General features: G+C 42.3%; 1 protein-coding gene across 1 annotated transcript in view; it reads right to left on the reverse strand.

Moving 5' to 3' along the window:
• Positions 1-19,403: 19,403 nt before the first annotated feature.
• The window catches only part of LOC128705329 (putative surface protein SACOL0050), a 34,803-nt gene continuing 31,191 nt past the window's right edge, over positions 19,404-23,015 (reverse strand). The window contains exon 2 of the mRNA XM_053800536.2: positions 19,404-22,308. Within this exon, the coding sequence (XP_053656511.2) occupies positions 19,935-22,308 (2,374 nt within the window). The 3' untranslated portion in view covers positions 19,404-19,934. The remainder of the gene's footprint in view (positions 22,309-23,015) is intronic.

A 23,015-nucleotide genomic window follows, 5' to 3' on the forward strand; every position in this document is an offset into this window, starting at 1 on the left:
TCCCTAGTATATTGATGATAAAGGCTAAAGTGTCATTTGAAAACAGGTGAATTTGTAAATGAAGTGATAAGCCTATAGAGGAAGGTGCCAGAAGTCGCCAGAAACTTACCACAGGTCAGCTGTTTTTAATAATCTTCCTGGCCTGCTAGTGTACTCGCATATAATCTAGTGATACCAGTGAATAGCAGAATACAGTGTTGTAGTAGCAACTAACCAGTATTATAATGGTACTTAGTGGAGTGGAGTGACTTTCATTAGTTTCTTTTCTTGAAATACGAGACGTTACTGTGAATTTCATATAACCTGTAGTTACCAGCGGTCGCAATATACACAACGAGAAGCAATTATTACTACAGAAAAAGCGTCCTTCCTCCAAAATTTGCACCAGTCAACTATAGTGATAATATAGCATTTATTGTGGTGGAGACGAAAAAAAAAAAAAAAATAGAAAAGCCAGATACAGCGATTGATAAACAAGGAGGTGACCGTTCGTCATTGTAGGAGCTGCCAGATATCACCGGCTCTTCAACACGCAAGTTATACTTTTGTATCAGTCAAATCACATATTACTCGGGTAGATAATTTCCAGTAGATCCTTCATGTGTTAGCTCAAATCACCGACCAGTATGTTTTAAATAAGTGACCCACTGATCAGAGCAGATCGACTGGTCCGGACCCTTGACTGGTCCGAACCCTTGACTGGTCCGAACCCGGGACTGGTTTCAAACAGTTTCGTTGGACAATAAAGCAGACTGTAAACGGATGGGGTTGTAGGCGCCCTTATAAACACAAACATTAAAAATCAGGAACGTGACGGTAAGCTGTCCAATATACAAAAAGAGTTAGAAACAGAAATACAAATAGCTAGAGCTTCATTTAAGGTTATTAATATAATATTCAAGAGGTTGCTAGTAGAATTGCAGTAAATCAACCATTCAAATCATTATGAAGCTGTGTGTAGTCTGTGGTCAGTCAAACAAACGGGCTTCCACATGGATAAATTGTCATTTTTGTGGAAATTGGTGTCACGCCCCTTGTGCAGATATCCCAGAACTAGCTACAAGCAGTATTAAAACAGAGAAGTGTTTCTGGGTATGCCCAAATGAGGAAAATCTGTGGACTAAAATCACAAGGGTATTAAAAGAGGACAACATCAAAGCTGCTTTCATAGAAAACCTGGAAGCTTTCTACAACAGATGGGAACATAAAAAGTCTGGGCTGAATGGTACTGCCCTTGATACTGGCCATGTAGTCACAAACTGTAAGGCTGGAGGTGATGTCCTGGGAGACAGTAATAGTAAAGCTGGAGGTGCTGTCCTGGGAGACAGTAATGGTGAAGCTGGAGGTGCTGTCCTGGGAGACAGAAATGGTGAAGCTGGAGATACTGTCCTGGGAGACAGTAATGGTGAAGCTGGAGATTTTGTCCAGGTAGTCGGGAATTATATGCAGGAAGGAATACATATAAATGACCTCATAGGGGACAGGAGCCATAGTAGGGAAACAAGTGTAGTCAAAGATAAGATAAAACCAATATTGCAAACTAGAAATACCGCAGGAAATAGCAAACAAGAGGACTCCAATAGCAATAGTGAGGATAAATTACCAAAAACAACTGGTGGGAGCTCCATTGTTGGTGCTAGGGAGGATAGAAGTAAGACAGGGAAACATGCACCAACAGGGAATACAGTCACAGAAACCCAAGGCAAGCGGAAACCAAGCCTGTGCACATACTATGCACTTGGTATCTGCTGGCATGGGAAATCTGGAAAAACAGATGGGACGTGCAACTATGACCACCCTAGAAAATGCCATGCCCATATGACAACAGGAAAATGCAAACTCCCTTCCTGTAAGCTTTTTCACCCTGAAATGTGTACCTCTTCAGTACAGGAAAGACTGTGCTATAACTTAAATTGCCAGGCATACCATCTAAAGGGGACAAAAAGATACAAAACATCCAGGCCATGGGAAAACCTGGGTAGCCACAGCCACTCAAGAGGGAGAGGTTTTTTAGTGCCAGGAAGGAAAAAAAACTGGCAGGAAATGGCAGAAATCGTACACCAAATCCAGTCATTCCTGGAGTGGAACCACAGTCGATGGCCTCCACTCCAAACCAACAGATACAGATACTAATGCCGGAAAAAAAAATCCCCCCCCCCCAGTACCAACAATACCACCAGTCCGATAACATTCTTCTTTGCAAATATACAGGGTCTAAAGCCAGCAACAAACAACAAAATACCTTTCATCCGTGGACTGCTTGCAGAGGCAAAGGCAATGTTCGCGGCTTTCACTGAGACCCACATAAAGGATCACTTGGACAATGAAATATGGATCCCAGGTTACAACCTATACAGATGTGACAGAGTGAACAGGCAAAAGGGGGGGGTTGGCCTGTACATTGCAGAGTCACTTGTTTGCACAGAACTGCTTAATGCCTCAAATGACGTAGTGGAAGTTTTAGCAGTAAAGGTCGAGAACCAAAACCTAGTCATTGTGGTAGTCTACAAGCCTCCGGATGCAACATCCCAGCAATTCCAGGAACAGCTGTTAAAAATTGACCACTGTCTGGAAAATCTTCCAGCTCCTGCACCCAACATCTTGCTCCTGGGGGATTTCAACTTAAGGCACCTAAAATGGAGGAATATAGCAAATAATATTGTTGCAGTAATAACACCAGGAGGCAGCTCTGATGAAAACTCACACTCACACGAGCTTTTAAATCTCTGCACAAAATTCAATTTAAACCAGCAAATAATAGAGCCTACTAGACTGGAGAATACACTAGACCTCATATTCACTAACAATGATGATCTGATAAGAAATGTCACCATATCAAAAACAATATACTCAGATCACAACATAATTGAGGTTCAGACATGTATGCGAGGAGCCCCAGACCGACAAAATGAGACTAGTCACGAGGGAGCATTCACCAAATTCAACTTCAATAACAAAAACATAAAGTGGGACCAAGTAAACCAAGTCCTAACCGATATAAGCTGGGAAGATATACTAAGCAACACAGACCCAAACTTATGCCTAGAACAGATTAACTCGGTGGCACTCGATGTATGCACAAGGCTTATTCCTCTAAGAAAAAGGAGGAGTAGATGTAAAATAGAAAGAGACAGGCGCTCCCTTTACAGGCGACGGAAAAGAATAACAGAGCGGCTAAAAGAGGTCAATATATCTGAAATGCGCAGGGAGACACTGGTCAGAGAAATAGCAAGCATCGAACTTAAGCTAAAAGAATCCTTTAGGAGTCAGGAATCGCGGGAAGAACTAAAAGCTATAAATGAAATCGAAAGAAACCCAAAGTATTTCTTCTCCTATGCCAAATCAAAATCGAGAACAACGCCCAGTATTGGGCCCCTACTTAAACAAGATGGGTCCTACACAGATGACAGCAAGGAAATGAGTGAGCTACTCAAGTCCCAATATGACTCAGTTTTTAGCAAGCCGCTAACCAGACTGAGAGTCGAAGATCAAAATGAATTTTTTATGAGAGAGCCACAAAATTTGATTAACACAAGCCTATCCGATGTTATCCTGACGCCAAATGACTTCGAACAGGCGATAAATGACATGCCCATGCACTCTGCCCCAGGGCCAGACTCATGGAACTCTGTGTTCATCAAGAACTGCAAGAAGCCCCTATCACGAGCCTTTTCCATCCTATGGAGAGGGAGCATGGACACGGGGGTCGTCCCTCAGTTACTAAAAACAACAGACATAGCCCCACTCCACAAAGGGGGCAGTAAAGCAACAGCAAAGAACTACAGACCAATAGCACTAACATCCCATATCATAAAAATCTTTGAAAGGGTCCTAAGAAGCAAGATCACCACCCATCTAGAAACCCATCAGTTACACAACCCAGGGCAACATGGGTTTAGAACAGGTCGCTCCTGTCTGTCTCAACTACTGGATCACTACGACAAGGTCCTAAATGCACTAGAAGACAAAAAGAATGCAGATGTAATATATACAGACTTTGCAAAAGCCTTCGACAAGTGTGACCATGGCGTAATAGCGCACAAAATGCGCGCTAAAGGAATAACAGGAAAAGTCGGTCGATGGATCTATAATTTCCTCACTAACAGAACACAGAGAGTAGTCGTCAACAGAGTAAAGTCCGAGGCAGCTACGGTGAAAAGCTCTGTTCCACAAGGCACAGTACTAGCTCCCATCTTGTTCCTCATCCTCATATCCGACATAGACAAGGATGTCAGCCACAGCACCGTGTCTTCCTTTGCAGATGACACCCGAATCTGCATGACAGTGTCTTCCATTGCAGACACTGCAAGGCTCCAGGCGGACATCAACCAAATCTTTCAGTGGGCTGCAGAAAACAATATGAAGTTCAACGATGAGAAATTTCAATTACTCAGATATGGTAAACATGAGGAAATTAAATCTTCATCAGAGTACAAAACAAATTCTGGCCACAAAATAGAGCGAAACACCAACGTCAAAGACCTGGGAGTGATTATGTCGGAGGATCTCACCTTCAAGGACCATAACATTGTATCAATCACATCTGCTAGAAAAATGACAGGATGGATAATGAGAACCTTCAAAACTAGGGAGGCCAAGCCCATGATGACACTCTTCAGGTCACTTGTTCTATCTAGGCTGGAATATTGCTGCACTCTAACAGCACCTTTCAAGGCAGGTGAAATTGCCGACCTAGAAAATGTACAGAGAACTTTCACGGCGCGCATAACGGAGATAAAACACCTCAATTACTGGGAGCGCTTGAGGTTTCTAAACCTGTATTCCCTGGAACGCAGGAGGGAGAGATACATGATTATATACACCTGGAAAATCCTAGAGGGACTAGTACCGAACTTGCACACGAAAATCACTCACTACGAAAGCAAAAGACTTGGCAGACGATGCACCATCCCCCCAATGAAAAGCAGGGGTGTCACTAGCACGTTAAGAGACCATACAATAAGTGTCAGGGGCCCGAGACTGTTCAACTGCCTCCCAGCACACATAAGGGGGATTACCAACAGACCCCTGGCAGTCTTCAAGCTGGCACTGGACAAGCACCTAAAGTCAGTTCCTGATCAGCCGGGCTGTGGCTCGTACGTTGGTTTGCGTGCAGCCAGCAGCAACAGCCTGGTTGATCAGGCGCTGATCCACCAGGAGGCCTGGTCACAGACCGGGCCGCGGGGGCGTTGAACCCCGAAACTCTCTCCAGGTAAACTCCAGGACACTGCAGCATCATGGGATCTTCTTACAAAGAATTCTTCAACGCTTGTTCAACCTTTGGACAAAGACCTACTTCGACTAGTGGATGGTACCACTATGATCCCGCCTCCGTCTGCTTCAAGTCACCTCACTACAGTATATAAGCCACGTCTACGGCCCTATGCTGTACATTCTACAAGATTGATGGACTGAACACATCGACTCCAGGCTGAGGGACTGATTACCTCATACTCCTCCTCTCCTTACGCCTTCCTCTTTGCATTGGACTGATGAAGCCACTGTGTGGCGAAACGTTTCCTGAATAAAGATTCCCATATGCTGCATAAGTGTCTCAATCTTCAACTTGTCGGTTTTTCAAACCATTCATCACAACTGTCAGACACTGCAGCATCATGGGATCTTCTTACAAAGAATTCTTCAACGCTTGTTCAACCTTTGGACAAAGACCTACTTCGACTAGTGGATGGTACCACTATGATCCCGCCTCCGTCTGCTTCAAGTCACCTCACTACAGTATATAAGCCACGTCTACGGCCCTATGCTGTACATTCTACAAGATTGATGGACTGAACACATCGACTCCAGGCTGAGGGACTGATTACCTCATACTCCTCCTCTCCTTACGCCTTCCTCTTTGCATTGGACTGATGAAGCCACTGTGTGGCGAAACGTTTCCTGAATAAAGATTCCCATATGCTGCATAAGTGTCTCAATCTTCTCCTTATCACTGTCCATGAGCTGACCCGAGTAACTTTTGAGTAGGCCTATCTTGTCCCTGATCTTACTTCTGTATACTTGAAAGAATCCTTTTGGGTTAGGCTTCGATTCTCTTGCAACTTTAACCTCATAATCTCTTTTTGCTTTTCTTATTCTTTTTTTTTTATTTCTCTCTTTAACTGAATATATTGATTTCTTAATTGCCCCTCTCCTCTTTTGATTTGCCTATATATGCCTCTCTTTTGACCAATGAGATGTTTTAATCAATTGTTCATCCATTTAGGATCATTTTTGTTTGATCTGATTTCCCTATTTGGAACATAAGTTGTCTGAGCAGCTAGAACTTTGCCCTGGAAAACATCATATCGACAATCATCACCACCTACCTGACCCATAGTCAGGTCATTCCAGTTCAGCCCACCCAAGTAATTTTTCAGTCCTATGAAATCAGCCAAGCGAAAGTCAGGGACAGAGACTTGATTGCCATTATTAGGGTAATTCCATGATATATTAAAACTGAGTGATTTGTGATCACTTTCCCCAAGCTCATCATTAACCTCAAGATTATTAATTAGCGTTTCCCTACTGGCAAGAACCAAGTCAAGGAGGTTATTTCCCCTAGTTGGCTCTGTCACAAACTGTTTTAAAAAACAATCCTGGATCGTATCAAGAAAGTCACTTGACTCTAAATTTCCTGTCAAATTGCTCCAGTCAATCTGTCTATAGTTGAAATCTCCCATTATCACAACATTTTTGTATGTAGACGCCTAACGAATGTCGTCCCACAGGAGTTTACCACACTCCCTATCAAGATTTGGGGCCCTGTAAATCACACTCAAAATTAGTTTTTCACGGCCCTCGAGAAGCTGTAACCAAACTGATTCAGTGGCTGACGCTTCTAATTTTATATCTTGTCTGACACAATAATTTAAATTGTCTCTGACATACATTGCTACTCCACCACCCTTCCTGTTGACCCTGTCAGTGTGGAATAATTTATAGCCTTGTATGAGACATTCAGAAGGCATCTCTCTATCTTTCAGATTGAGCCAGGTCTCTGTTATAGCAATGATATCTATGTTTCCTGCACTTGCAATTAATCTTAGCTCATCTATCTTATTTCTTACACTCCTGCTATTAGTATAGTAGACCTTAAATGAGCTAGTCCCTTGCTGCCCTCTGCTGTCTCCCTTTGTTTGCTGATGAATGTCTTTTATACATTTACTGTTTTCAACCCTAGTGTTGAAACCTGACTGTTTCCAACACACACACACATACCTCTATCTTCTATCAGTTTAAAATCCTAGGCATTTCAGCAGTGGCCCTGTCGATTGAGTTTGCAAGTGCTACCACCCCTGCCCCAGAGAGATTTATCCCATTCCTTGCATACATATCATGTTTGCCATAAAAGTTGTCCCAGATACTGCAAGTTCCTTGCAGTATCTGTCTAGCCAGCAATTTATGTCAGTTGCCCTAGACAACCATTCATTGCCCACTCTCCTTCTAGGCAAGATGCTACATATGATTGGGACCCCTTCCTTAGACTTAATTAAATCTAGAGCTGACCTGTACTTATCTAGTAGCTCTTCTGTCCTACCCTTCCCAATATCATTTCCACCAGCACTGAGACAGATAATAGGCTTGTTCCCATTACCTGACATGATATCCAACATGTTGACTATGTCACTAACACCAGCTCCAGGGAAGCACACTCTATCTCTTACCTTCTTATTCCTATTACAGAAAGCACGGTCCATATATCTTACCTGTGAGTCCCCAACCACAAGGATGCGCTGACCTCTATTTGCAGGGGAAGTAGTACCTTTACCTTCACTGGCCACTGAAGTACACTCATCCTGAAGAACAGAGAAGCGATTTCCTACCTTTAAATTTTCTCTCTTAACTTTCTTTATTTTGATGCTCTTCCCATTACTGGGAACCACTTTCCACTTGCAGCAGGTGCTGGGTTGCACCTCACTGCTGGTAGCAGTTGCCACCTCCCCACCTACAGCTTCCTCGCAGCGAGGGACAGACTGCACCTCGCTACTGGTAGCCTCATTCCCCTCCACCATTCCAGCCACCTCACACTCACTCCCAAACCGAGGTGAAGCTTCAGCCGTCTAATTTCCTCCTGGAGAAGCAAGACTTCCTACTTTAACTCTCCAACCTCAATTTTTAAAACACTGCAAAAGTAAGGCATGCTTTGTAACCGTCCATACTAATCCCTAAAGCAGCTCAGGGCCTGTGACCTCACGTGACGACTGACCACTGACCATTGGTGTCTCAGTCTTCAAGGAAGAAATTACTAGCAATTAGCTTCTTGGAAGGGACTTGCAGGAATGAAGAGCGAGATGATCACACTTCATCTGAGTTTAAGAACCGGCTTCCAATCAAAAGCCACCAGGCCCGGTGGCCTGGTGGCTAAAGCTCCTGCTTCACACACGGAGGGCCCGGGTTCGATTCCCGGCGGGTGGAAACATTTCGACACGTTTCCTTACACCTGTTGTCCTGTTCACCTAGCAGCAAATAGGTACCTGGGTGTTAGTCGACTGGTGTGGGTCGCATCCTGGGGGACAAGATTAAGGACCCCAATGGAAATAAGTTAGACAGTTCTCGATGACGCACTGACTTTCTTGGGTTATCTGGGTGGCTAATCCTCCGGGGTTAAAAATCCGAACGAAATCTTATCTTATCTTATCTTAAATAACTATCCGCATAGATGAAAAAATGGAGTTGGTTAAAATTAAGCCGATGAAAGGTGCCTCCCCCCCTCTCACCCTCTTGTAATGTGTCCGGCGGACAAAATAGATGTGGACAAATGTCCCAATGAGAACAGGGAAAATTTGTCACTGATGCTCATTGCTCATTACTCTATAATTTGTTCATGATTGTAGCCAAAGTATAAACGTAAGTAACCATTCTACAGAATTCATTACCTTTGTAACTTGTGAGCTCATTACCTTTGTACCTAGTTCAGCTATCAAAACTTTGGGGGCCCAGTCCCTGGACCCATTACGTACCTCTGTAATCTGTAAATACCTTTGTAACTTGTCATGATTGTGACCAGACTTACCTGGAGTTCATTACCTTTGTAAATTGTGAGTTCATTACCTTTGTAAATTGTGAGTTCACTACCTTTGTAAATTGTGAGTTCATTACCTCTGTAACTTGCTCAGCTATCAAAACTTTGGAGTCCAGTCCCTGGACCAATTATGTACCTCTGTAATCTTTTGACTACCGCCCACAGGATGGGTATGGGGTGCATAATAAACATATTAAACTATTAAACTAACTGATGCTCAGGCGAGACCGAGACATCCACACTCCACGAAGTTTGTTTGTAGAGTATATCAGGGCCACTGACAGCTTATACAGTGTCGAGCGCGACTTCCCGATGTATGGGAAACATTTGTTGCCCAAAGCAGTTGTTGAAGGAATTTGCTTAGCTGGAATAGGTGTGTAAACATACAACCTTTCAGAGACACCTCCATGTAAACCTTACATGACATGGCAAAACACCTCTTTGTTAAAGACAAGATATCTGAAATCTTGAGATTGTGTCCACATTTTGCATTGACTAGATGAATGAACTGGTTTTATAGATTGCAACCCGGTTATACCAAATTTTCTGAGTGGTAATAAGATATCATTTTTTAAGGCTGTATTCCTTACTGTATTGTGCATATTATCTATATGAAGGTATCGTAATATATGAAGTGACTATTATTTTTCTAGTGATATAACAATGATCAATGGCGTCTGTTAAAGATAAGATAAGATACGATTTCGTTCGGATTTTTAACCCCGGAGGGTTAGCCACCCAGGATAACCCAAGAAAGTCAGTGCGTCATCGAGGACTGTCTAACTTATTTCCATTGGGGTCCTTAATCTTGTCCCCCAGGATGCGACCCACACCAGTCGACTTCTCAGTAGTAGTAACCAGTTACCAGTAACCTGTCCGTTGACTCAACGACCAACCGTCTTGAGTCACGGTCTCCATATTGTGCTGAGCTGACACTATTTCAAAACACCCACTACGGGGTACTGGCCAGCCGCCTAGGCAGTGTTACGAGTGGAAGCAAGGAGGCAAGGTAACGGCTGCAACAGGCTTGCAGGCAATAGGTTTGAGGGGAGTAGCTGCTGCTGGCTGGTGGTGCGCGAGGGTAGAGCTGGTGGCTGGAGACTCACCTTTGACCCTGCCGGCTACTCACAACAGTCTTCAAACGCCTTGAACAGGACAACAGGTGTAAGGAAACGTGTCGAAATGTTTCCACCCGCCGGGAATCGAACCCGAGCCCTCCGTGTGTGAAGCGGGAGCTTTAGCCACCAGGCCACCGACGCCAAAGACGCTCTATAATTAGTTTATTTAAGTACAGGTACACATAAGTATAATAATAATAATAATAATAATAATAATAATAATAATAATAATAATAATAAAATAATAATAAAACAATAATAATAACAAAATAATAATAATAATTGTGGAAAATACTGTATATATTTTCCAGAAATACAGTAGTTATATGTAAACAGATGGCCATACTGTATTTAATAATATTTATGTCATAGAAAACGGAAAACCTGCGTCTGTGCAGAAGACAGTCGCCATTTTTGTTTTTGAATTGAATAACAGACATTTGTAATGGGAAGAATTTTTCGTGCTCTAGAGGTTAAATTTGGGCTGACACCTGTCAAATAGGAGCCTAAATTGTTGGATGTGCATTCCTGCATAACTTGAGTATCAGGCGACAGGACAGGACAATAATAATATCTTTATTTAGTACAAGTATATGTACATGGTATTCATATAGTTTATTTGGACATAATACATAGTTGTACATTGAATTATAGCAGTTGGGTGAACATGCCAAAAGCCCCTTGTATGCAGAGCATTATGGGCAGGCTTAAAATTAACTTAAAATTAACAAGCAATGAAAGGTTAAGTGTTAAAAATTACCGTAAACAATTTACAGGTATACATAGTGCAAATTACCTAGGATAACCCCCTACCATCAAAAAAATTGACAGACTTATTTTCATTGGGGTTCTTTTAACCTCTATTTTTTATTTTTGATGTGATTATGTTGGTAGGATTACTGACAATATTTAAAGTAAAAGGACACAAGTGCAACTAATGTGACATTTTATTGTGGCAACGTTTCACTCTCCAGGAGCTTTGTCAAGCCGATCCGTATCGGCTTGACAAAGCTTCTGGAGAGCGAAACGTTGTCACAATAAAATATCACATTAGTTGCACTTGTGTCCTTTTACTTTACATTTTTTTTTGATGTACCGGTGCCAGGCTGAGCCGAGAGTGCACAATAAAGTAGCCACTCAGGCGGCACCATTAACTGCACCTCCATTAACAACAATGTTTTAGTGGTAATATAATACCTAAATATTTTATAGATTGTAAGTCCATATTGTTGTTAATTACTTTTATATATTTATTATCTACTTCATATTTTTCCTGTTATCACCAACTTGTCACATACAATTATTAATTAGACTGAAATAATACAAGAAAATGGATATACAAAACATGTGGTAAAATAAAACACATATATAAAGTACTGAAATACAGTCAACTCAACTGACTATATAACCAATGAACCAAACACTGAAGTTTGTCAATGATTTCTTAATATAATGTATAAATTCTGCCAGTTTGTGGGGGTAGAACATTATTTGTGGACATTAAGTCGATCAGTAGTGTTGGCTTAAGTAACCTGACGACTGCAAGGATCATTAATAACTTATCTTCATTTATTACAAGTACATACACAAGGTATACAGTCCTAGCTGACATCAATGACATACTACTATATAAAAGCTTGTTATTTCGGGTAAATTAAGTTAATTTTGTCCCAGGATGCGACCCACAGCAGTCGACTAACATCCAGGTACCCATTATTACTATTGGGTGAACAGGGACAGCAGGTGTCTTATGGAAACAAGTCATTAATGTTTTCCATCCATTCCGGAAATGACTCGAACTCCGGACCTGTGTGTGTGAGGTGAGTGCGCTAGCGAGCGAGCCACGGGACACCTGCAAGCTACACTCAACAATACTGCAACATACACTCAACAATACTGCAACATACACTCAACAATACTGCAACATACACTCAACAATACTGCAACATACACTCAACAATACTACAACATACACTCAACAATACAACATACACTCAACAATACTGCAACATACACTCAACAATACTGCAACATGCACTCAACAATACTGCAACATACACTCAACAATACTGCAACATACACTCAACAATACTGCAACATGCACTCAACAATACAACATACACTCAACAATACTGTAACATACACTCAACAATACTGTAACATACACTCAACAATACTGCAACATGCACTCAACAATACTGCAACATACACTCAACAATACTGTAACATACACTCAACAATACAACATACACTCAACAATACTGCAACATACACTCAACAATACTGCAACATACACTCAACAATACTGCAACATACACTCAACAGTACTGCAACATACACTCAACAATACTGCAACATACACTCAACAATACTACAACTTACACTCAACAATACTGCAACATACACTCAACAATACTACAACTTACACTCAACAATACTGCAACATACACTCAACAATACTGCAACATGCACTCAACAATACTGCAACATACACTCAACAATACTGTAACATACACTCAACAATACTACAACATACACTCAACAATACTACAACTTACACTCAACAATACTGTAACATACACTCAACAATACTACAACATACACTCAACAATACTGTAACATACACTCAACAATACTGTAACATACACTCAACAATACTGTAACATACACTCAACAATACTGTAACATACACTCAACAATACTACAACTTACACTCAACAATACTGTAACATACACTCAACAATACTACAATGTAGTGATACTGGTCCTGTGGGGAGCAGCAGCAGGATAATACTGCACCACCTCTAGGGGCCCTTAACAACAACAACAGTTTGGTGTGTGTCATGGGCACCAACACATGGTGTGTGATTCTCTCCTACTTTATCCATTTATCAGCGATGCAGATTACATGGTGAGTTTAAATATGTGGCCTGTAGTTATAACTTTTCTCTTGACATATGCAAGACATCACCATCCCTGTAGAAGCCATTATTAGATGTACTAGTCATTATATTTTGTTGTTGCAGAAGTACTATGAAGATTCTATGTTCAATAAAGCCTAGAGATAAGGCCTGTGTTTCTATCACAACAATTTATTGAACATAGAATCCTGGGCTACCTGGTGGTGATCCTGCGCTAGACTACATCACAACATGGAGCGTTTACTGAAACCTGAGAGGCTAGACTGTGACCCCAACTTATCAACGGCTGCTCAGGAATGGAAGCACTGGTTTAAGACTTTCGAAAACTTCTTGGGAGCCCTTCCTAAAGAAGATCTAGATAAACTAAGTCTGCTCATCAATTTTGTGTCACCTAAGATATATGAGGCTATTTCTGAGTGTAATACCTACGAAGATGCTATCAAAACCCTCAAGTCTCAGTATATTAAACCTACAAATGAAATCTTTGCACGCTATCGCCTTGCAACTCGCCGCCAGCAGATTGATGAGTCCTTAGAGGAATACTTTCAAGCACTGAAAATTTTAGGTAAGGACTGTCACTTCCAAGCAGTGACAGCTGCTCAGTATTGTGAAGAGTCCATCAGGGATGCTTTTATCAGTGGCCTGCAATCACCAATAATAAGGCAGCGTTTATTGGAGAATAAAACTCTCGATTTAGCCGCTGCCTTTGACCAGGCAAGAGCTCTAGATTCAGCCCAGAAGAATTCTGAAGTATACAGTACCACTCAGCCTTCTCGAGTGGTAAGTGCTGCAATTCCTGACCAAGACTCTTGCAATGAAGTTACTGGGGAACCTGCCTCAGTGACAGCAGCAGCAGGTACGGTGTGTTTCTTTTGTGGTTTTTCAAGACATCCACGTCCAAAGTGTCCTGAAGCAATGTGCCATAAATGCCACAAGAAAGGTCACTTTGCTAAAGTATGTCGTGCTAATGCATCAACAAGAGCTAGTGCCTCCACACATTCCAGTGATCATGCGACTCTAGCAACAGTGACTTCTGCGGCTACTCCAAATTCACTGTCAAAGGCAGTTGTGAAAGTATTCATCAAAGGAACAGAAGTAGATGGTCTTATTGATAGTGGCAGCTCAGAGAGTTTCATCAACCTTGACTTAGTTAAACGGCTCTCCTTGACTCTACATCACTCATCAGGTACCGTTTCCATGGCATCAACATCTCTCTCTATTCAGACCTTAGGGTTTTGTAAGGTAAATCTCAGAGTTAATGGAAAGGATTATCAAGATGTACATTTAGCTATTCTGCCACAACTGTGCTCTGATGTTATCCTTGGTCAGGACTTTCAGAAGCTGCATGGTAGTGTCACCTTAACATATGGAGGTGAACTGCCTCCTCTTGTTGTCTGTGGACTTAGCACTTTAAGGGTAGACCCACCAAAGCTGTTTGCAAATCTTACCGCGGATTGCCATCCTATATCAGCTAAGTCACGCCGCTATTCTTATGAGGATCGGATGTTCATTGAGAAAGAAACTCAGAGGCTGCTGAAGGAGGGTATTATAGAACCGAGTGATTCCCCTTGGCGTGCACAGGTTGTTGTTGTTAAAGATGGTTATAGGAAACGGAGACTGGCTATCGATTACTCTGAGACAATCAACAAATTTACACTTCTTGATGGGTACCCTCTACCTCGAATTGACGATACAGTGAACAAAATTGCTCAGTACTACGTGTTTAGCACAATTGATCTGCAGAGTGCCTATCATCAAGTCCCTATAAGGAATGAAGATAAACCATACACAGCGTTTCAGGCTAGTGATGGCCTGTATCAGTTTACCAGAGTCCCTTTTGGAGTCACCAATGGGGTAGCCTGCTTCCAACGAATTATGGATTCACTCATTCAGGAAGAGCAACTCATGGGAACCTACGCGTATTTAGATAATGTTACCATTTGTGGCAAGACCCAGGAGGAACATGATGCAAACCTTGATAAGTTTTTGGAAGCCGCCAAGAAGAAAAATATCAGTTACAATGAGGAAAAGTGCACTTTTTCAACTAAAAGGCTTAGCATCCTTGGTTATGTAGTGGAAGGAGGTTCAATATTCCCAGACCCTGAACGACTACGACCTCTACGGGAACTTCCAATGCCTCAAGACAAAAAGTCACTCCGAAGAACTCTTGGTCTCTTTGCTTATTACTCACAATGGATCTACAATTATTCAAGTAAAGTCCGCCCATTGAGTGCTACCACATTTCCTGTGACAAAGGAAGCAGAAGCCGCTTTCCATACTCTCAAACAGGACATTGAAAACTCAGTAGTTCAAGCCATTGATGAGTCCCTACCATTCGAAGTGGAAACGGATGCATCTGACATTGCCATTGCTGCAGTCTTATCTCAGGCAGGACGACCAGTAGCCTTCTTTTCGAGAACTTTTCAAGGATCAGAGAAATGTTATGCTGCTGTAGAAAAGGAAGCCCAGGCCATCATAGAAGCAGTTCGCCACTGGAGGCATTATTTAACTGGTAGACATTTCACCATAAGGACTGACCAACGGTCCGTGATGTATATGTTCGACAAGAGGCACAAAAGTAGGATAAAGAATGACAAGATATTACGCTGGAGGATGGAACTATCGTGTTATGACTTTGATATTCTGTACCGACCGGGTCAAGAGAACATCTCACCTGATGCATTCTCTAGGTCCCACTGTGGAGCAGCATGTCATGATTTGCAATCACTCTCAGCTCTCCACAAGGCTTTGTGTCACCCAGGAGTTACACGCCTGTACCATTTTGTCAAATCAAAGAACATGCCCTACTCAGTGGAAGATGTGCGACAAGTGATCAGAGCATGCAGAGTATGTGCAGAGTGCAAGCCAAACTTTCATCAGCCAGAGAAGACTCATCTCATAAAATCCACCCAGCCTTTCGAAAGATTGAATATAGATTTCAAAGGACCTCTACCAAGCACAAATCAGAATAGGTATTTCCTTAACATAGTAGATGAATATTCAAGGTTTCCCTTTGTATTCCCCTGTGCAAATATGGCTGCTTCAACTGTTATTAGTTGTCTTTCACAGTTGTTCTCTATTTTTGGTATGCCAGCTTATATCCATTCAGACAGGGGATCCTCGTTCATGAGTAACGAACTTCAGGAGTTTTTGGCTAGCAAAGGTATTGCCTGCAGCAGAACAACAAGCTACAACCCTCAAGGCAATGGTCAAGTGGAGCGGTTCCATGGTACTATATGGAAGGCAGTTACAATGACATTAAAGTCGTGCAATCTACCTGTTCAACACTGGCAAACTGTCCTACCTGATGCTCTTCACTCTATTAGATCACTGCTGTGCACAGCTACTAATGCAACCCCTCATGAAAGACTCCTCAACTATTCACGTCGTTCCTCTACGGGAGCCTCCGTGCCCACTTGGTTATGTCATCCTGGACCCGTTCTCCTGAAGAGTCACCGTAGGATGAACAAGACGGATCCTTTAGTGGAAGAGGTAGAGCTCCTGCAAGCTAATCCACATTACGCCCACATTCGCTACCAAAATGGTGAAGAGACTACAGTATCTACAAGACATTTAGCCCCAGTTGAAATCCCTATTAGTGTGGAATCTCAAGATACACCAATAGATGTGAAAGATGCTTCGTTTTCTCCTGGAAAGCCCCTTGAGACTACCCCTATGGAAATAGAGGATTCTGCTCCAGCAGTTAATCAAACCCCGCTGGAAAATATCGAACCTGGTGAAGAGGCTCAAGGGCTACGAAGGTCGGGACGTGTACGTCGCCCACCTAACAGTTTGGGAGATTACTGTCTCTGATATTTTAGAAGGGGGAGATTGTAGTGATACTGGTCCTGTGGGGAGCAGCAGCAGGATAATACTGCACCACCTCTAGGGGCCCTTAACAACAACAACAGTTTGGTGTGTGTCATGGGCACCAACACATGGTGTGTGATTCTCTCCTACTTTATCCATTTATCAGCGATGCAGATTACATGGTGAGTTTAAATATGTGGCCTGTAGTTATAACTTTTCTCTTGACATATGCAAGACATCACCATCCCTGTAGAAGCCATTATTAGATGTACTAGTCATTATATTTTGTTGTTGCAGAAGTACTATGAAGATTCTATGTTCAATAAAGCCTAGAGATAAGGCCTGTGTTTCTATCACAACATACAACTTACACTCAACAATACTACAACATACACTCAACAATACAACATACACTCAACAATACAACATACACTCAACAATACTACAACATACACTCAACAATACAACATACACTCAACAATACAACATACACTCAACAATACTACAACATACACTCAACAATACAACATACACTCAACAATACAACATACACTCAACAATACAACATACACTCAACAATACAACATACACTCAACAATACTACAACATACACTCAACAATACAACATACACTCAACAATACTACAACTTACACTCAACAATACTACAACATACACTCAACAATACAACATACACTCAACAATACAACATACACTCAACAATACTACAACATACACTCAACAATACTACAACATACACTCAACAATACTACAACATACACTCAACAATACTACAACATACACTCAACAATACAACATACACTCAACAATACAACATACACTCAACAATACAACATACACTCAACAATACAACATACACTCAACAATACTACAACATACACTCAACAATACAACATACACTCAACAATACTACAACTTACACTCAACAATACTACAACATACACTCAACAATACAACATACACTCAACAATACAACATACACTCAACAATACTACAACATACACTCAACAATACAACATACACTCAACAATACAACATACACTCAACAATACAACATACACTCAACAATACAACATACACTCAACAATACTACAACATACACTCAACAATACAACATACACTCAACAATACAACATACACTCAACAATACAACATACACTCAACAATACAACATACACTCAACAATACAACATACACTCAACAATACTACAACATACACTCAACAATACAACATACACTCAACAATACAACATACACTCAACAATACAACATACACTAAACAATACAACATACACTCAACAATACTACAACATACACTCAACAATACAACATACACTCAACAATACAACATACACTCAACAATACAACATACACTCAACAATACTACAACATACACTCAACAATACAACATACACTCAACAATACAACATACACTCAACAATACAACATACACTCAACAATACTACAACATACACTCAACAATACAACATACACTCAACAATACAACATACACTCAACAATACAACATACACTCAACAATACAACATACACTCAACAATACAACATACACTCAACAATACAACATACACTCAACAATACAACATACACTCAACAATACAACATACACTCAACAATACAACATACACTCAACAATACAACATACACCTCCAGATGAAACAGTGCTTATTGTGGATTTTTATTTTAATTTCACATAACTGACCACAAAATAAACAAGTATAATACATCCAGTTTTGGTACAACATGAATTTGGTATCGACACATCGATACCAAATTAACGTAAGTAACCATTCTTACTGGATTCATTACCTTTGTAACTTGTGAGTTCATTACTTTTGTAACTTGTGAGTTCATTACCTCTGTAACTTGCTCAGCTATCAAAACTTTGGAGTCCAGTCCCTGGACCAATTATGTACCTCTGTAATCTTTTGACTACCGCCCACAGGATGGGTATGTGGTGACTACCGCCCACAGGATGGGTATGTGGTGACTACCGCCCACAGGATGGGTATGTGGTGACTACCGCCCACAGGATGGGTATGTGGTGACTACCGCCCACAGGATGGGTATGTGGTGACTACCGCCCACAGGATGGGTATGTGGTGACTACCGCCCACAGGATGGGTATGTGGTGACTACCGCCCACAGGATGGGTATGTGGTGACTACCGCCCACGGGATGGGTATGTGCTGACTACCGCCCACAGGATGGGTATGTGGTGACTACCGCCCACAGGATGGGTATGTGGTGACTACCGCCCACAGGATGGGTATGTGGTGACTACCGCCCACAGGATGGGTATGTGGTGACTACCGCCCACAGGATGGGTATGTGGTGACTACCGCCCACAGGATGGGTATGGGGTGACTACCGCCCACAGGATGGGTATGTGGTGACTACCGCCCACGGGATGGGTATGTGGTGACTACCGCCCACGGGATGGGTATGTGGTGACTACCGCCCACGGGATGGGTATGTGGTGACTACCGCCCACGGGATGGGTATGTGGTGACTACCGCCCACGGGATGGGTATGTGGTGACTACCGCCCACGGGATGGGTATGTGGTGACTACCGCCCACGGGATGGGTATGTGGTGACTACCGCCCACGGGATGGGTATGGGGTGCATAATAAACATTAAACTAACTAACTAACACTCCTGCGCAAGTTTCTTATATGCTTATTTTATATTTTAAAATAACCGTGACAATTACGAAAATATTTATTAATGGTTATAATCATAACCATGATTTTTAAAGATGTGAACTGGTAAGCCAGCGGAAGTCCTCGGCCAGATGACCAAAAGCTGTAGGTGTGGGTCATCATATAACCAAGACCCGAGTCAGGAAACACCTGTCCTGTGTCCTGACAAGCATTATACCTACGAAAATATTAATAGTAGTACTAGATTATTTTTACCGGAAAATAATCTTTATTAACACTAAATGAACTTAGAGTGCGTGATTGTTACATTTAGATTTTAGTTATTTCAGAAATTCACCAGATAATTTCGAGCATGAGATTATTATTTGTCGAAGAAAGTCAAAGCGATGAAGTCACACACTTTCTTGTACTGGTTGAGAAGTTGCTTGTATCTAGCGGTACCTTGTTCCAGACTCTTGCCAACGTTGCTCACACCTCGCCGTACTCTCACTAAATATTCAGGAAACTTCTCAGCCTCACTATGTTCTTCCACAGTGTTGTTTTCCGCGGTCCTGCGTCTCCTATTCAACACCTTACAAGCCTCGTGTCCCTGCAGTTGTCTCCGGACGATATGGTGTATTTCAAGGTTCTTGTGAAGAGTTTTCTCCCCTCCCAGAGCTTCCACCGTCCTCCGGAGTCTTTCCAGGTCGCTTAGGTCCTGCCTCTCTTCTGCTGTTAGTTGGTCAGATTTGACAAGCTCATTATATGTCTGGGACATATCTGGAATTACCATACCCTGGGACCCTTCTTGGATGTTTCCAACAGTAAAATTTTGAGTAGTCGTGTTGAGGACGCCTCGATTTCCTCTTGTTTGATTGGTGACCTCCAAGTAATTTATTTCGGTTGGTGCAGAAAGTGAGAGCAAGGTCAGTCTTCCATCATGTTGATCTTCTCCTTGTGTGGTTCCGTTACGTTCCTGTCCAGTGTAATTTAATCCCAACTTTGTCACATCCCTTTCTTCATCGATAATTTCACCAGTTACATAGTGAGCGTCCCTCTCTGTACTAGCAAAATCTTCTTCTCCAGCCTGACCATTTTCCCACTGTTCTCCAGTGAACAAAAACTCAGGGTAACTTTTCAGCATGTGTTCTAATTCTTCATTCGTGATGAAATCAGTCTTGTAGTAGTGGGCTGTGTCACTAGATAGAAAAGCTGGCGTACCTGTTGTTTCCTGCCTGGAGTTCTCGACTGGTAGGAAAGTGGTACTTTCTTCACCTCTTGCCTTATCCTCGTAGTCATATCTTTCTGTATATTCTTCCTGATCCTCATCTGCATATCCAGAAGTTCCCAGATCCTGCAGGTGCCGGAGCTGTGTGTCGCTCAGCATGATGACTGTCTCGCCTCTAGCTATGCTCTCATCACTATGGTAGTACGATGGTTGCTTCTCCTCACCCTCCGTGGTAGAAGTTTCAACCAATCCTTCACTGCCTATATCAGCGTCCGTCGTTGTGATCGTCCTAGATATATGTAGATCTTCACTGGCAAGTAACCTCTGAGGACCTTGGGTCCCACTAGAGTGCATGGGGGTCAAGTCGCTGGACTCATTTCCAAAATGGTACATGTGCGCCATTCTGTTGTCATTGTCCATTGTGTTGTCGCGTTTATCATCGCTTCCGTCGCTGTGATCTTCATTGTCGTTATCGTCTTCATCATTACTGTTGTAGTTTGTAATATTATGTTCTTCCTTCTCGTCGTTGATGTCCCAGTAACTTTTTATGTAGCCATCATACTCGCTGTTGTCGTAATCATCTTCATCATACTCGTCATAGTTATCGAAAAGAGTCTCTTCGTAGTTATAATCGTCCTCAGTATCATCATCATCATCATCATCACCACTATACTTGGCGTCACTGCTGCCTCCACTCTTCTCTTCAGCGTCATCACCATCGCCATCGTCATCATTTTCAGTATCATCACCCTCGTTGTCTTCCATTTCAGTGTCATCACCCTCGTTGTCTTCCATTTCAGTGTCATCACCCTCGTTGTCTTCCATTTCAGTGTCATCACCCTCGTTGTCTTCCATTTCAGTGTCATCACCCTCGTTGTCTTCCATTTCAGTGTCATCACCCTCATCTTCATACTCATATTTCGCTTCACGGTCAGATTCATTATCCTTTAAGCTGTTATAATCTGCGTAATCATCTGTATCATCGTTGTCACTATTATATACGTTCCTGCTTGTGTCATCTCCTCTTCCAGCAACACCAAAGAACGTTGGTTCATCCGTCAGGGCACCACTGACTGGTGAACTAGGATCCTTCAGCATTTCAGGCACCTCGGACCAGCGCTGAACAATTTCAGAAGGCGTGGCGGGGGTCACTGTAAGCTCCTCGTCGGAATATATCAAAACAGTGTAGGTTTGGTTTGAGAGTGTGGGCGGTGTATAGGTCTCTGCAGGGAGTGTGATGAGTGTGTGTTGGGTGTCATTCTCTGTAGGGAGTGTGGTAGGCGTGTGCTGTGTGTCGTTCGTTGTAGGGAGTGTGGTAGGCGTGTACTGTGTGTCGTTCACTGTAGGGAGTGTAGTAGGAGTGTCCTGTATATAGTTCGTTGAAGATAATGATGTAGTGGTAGATGTGTATTGTGTGTTGCTCTCTGTGGGAAGTGTGGTGGGGGTGGTCGCTGGGTCATTAACGCCAGCAAAAATGCCCCCAGGTAGCTTGGCACAGGATACCACACCCACGAGGCTCAAGACCAACCTGTGGGAGAGATAAACAAATGGGTAAATATCGCTGTTGTGTGTATTGCTCAGTGACTGAGGCTGAGTCTCAGTACCTGTGTCCCTATTTATCAAAATCGTCACAAAAATCAGAAGCAGGCATTATTACATCCGTAGTGATTTGTTAATTAGAATAGAAAACATCAAAAGCAAGGATGACTACTCACTAGTACACTGCTAAGAGAAAAGGCAAACACATGTTGACTATTGTTTTAAAAGTATCTACACAATCTTAAGAACATAAGAACATAAAGAAGGAACACTGCGACAGGCCTACTGACCCATGCGGAGCAGGTCCATGTCCCAACCCCCGGATTAGACCAATGACCCCCCCGGATTAGCCCAATGACCCACCCAGTCTGATCATCTCCACTCAAGGATGGAGCACGGCACCAGACCCAGCAGCACAAGCTAGTCAGGTCCAACTCACACCCACCCACACCCACTCATGTATTTATCTAACCTATTTTTAAAACTACACAACGTTTTAGCCTCAATAACTGTACTCGGGAGTTTGTTCCACTCATCCACAACTCTCTTACCAAACCAGTACTTTCCTATATCCTTTCTGAATCTGAATTTTTCCAACTTGAAACCATTGCTGCGAGTCCTGTCTTGGCTGGAAATTTTCAGCACACTATTTACATCCCCTTTATTTATTCCTGTTTTCCATTTATGCACCTCGAT

This window comes from Cherax quadricarinatus, chromosome 15 (assembly GCF_038502225.1).
Source record: "Cherax quadricarinatus isolate ZL_2023a chromosome 15, ASM3850222v1, whole genome shotgun sequence".
Taxonomy (NCBI): Eukaryota; Metazoa; Arthropoda; class Malacostraca; order Decapoda; family Parastacidae; genus Cherax; species Cherax quadricarinatus.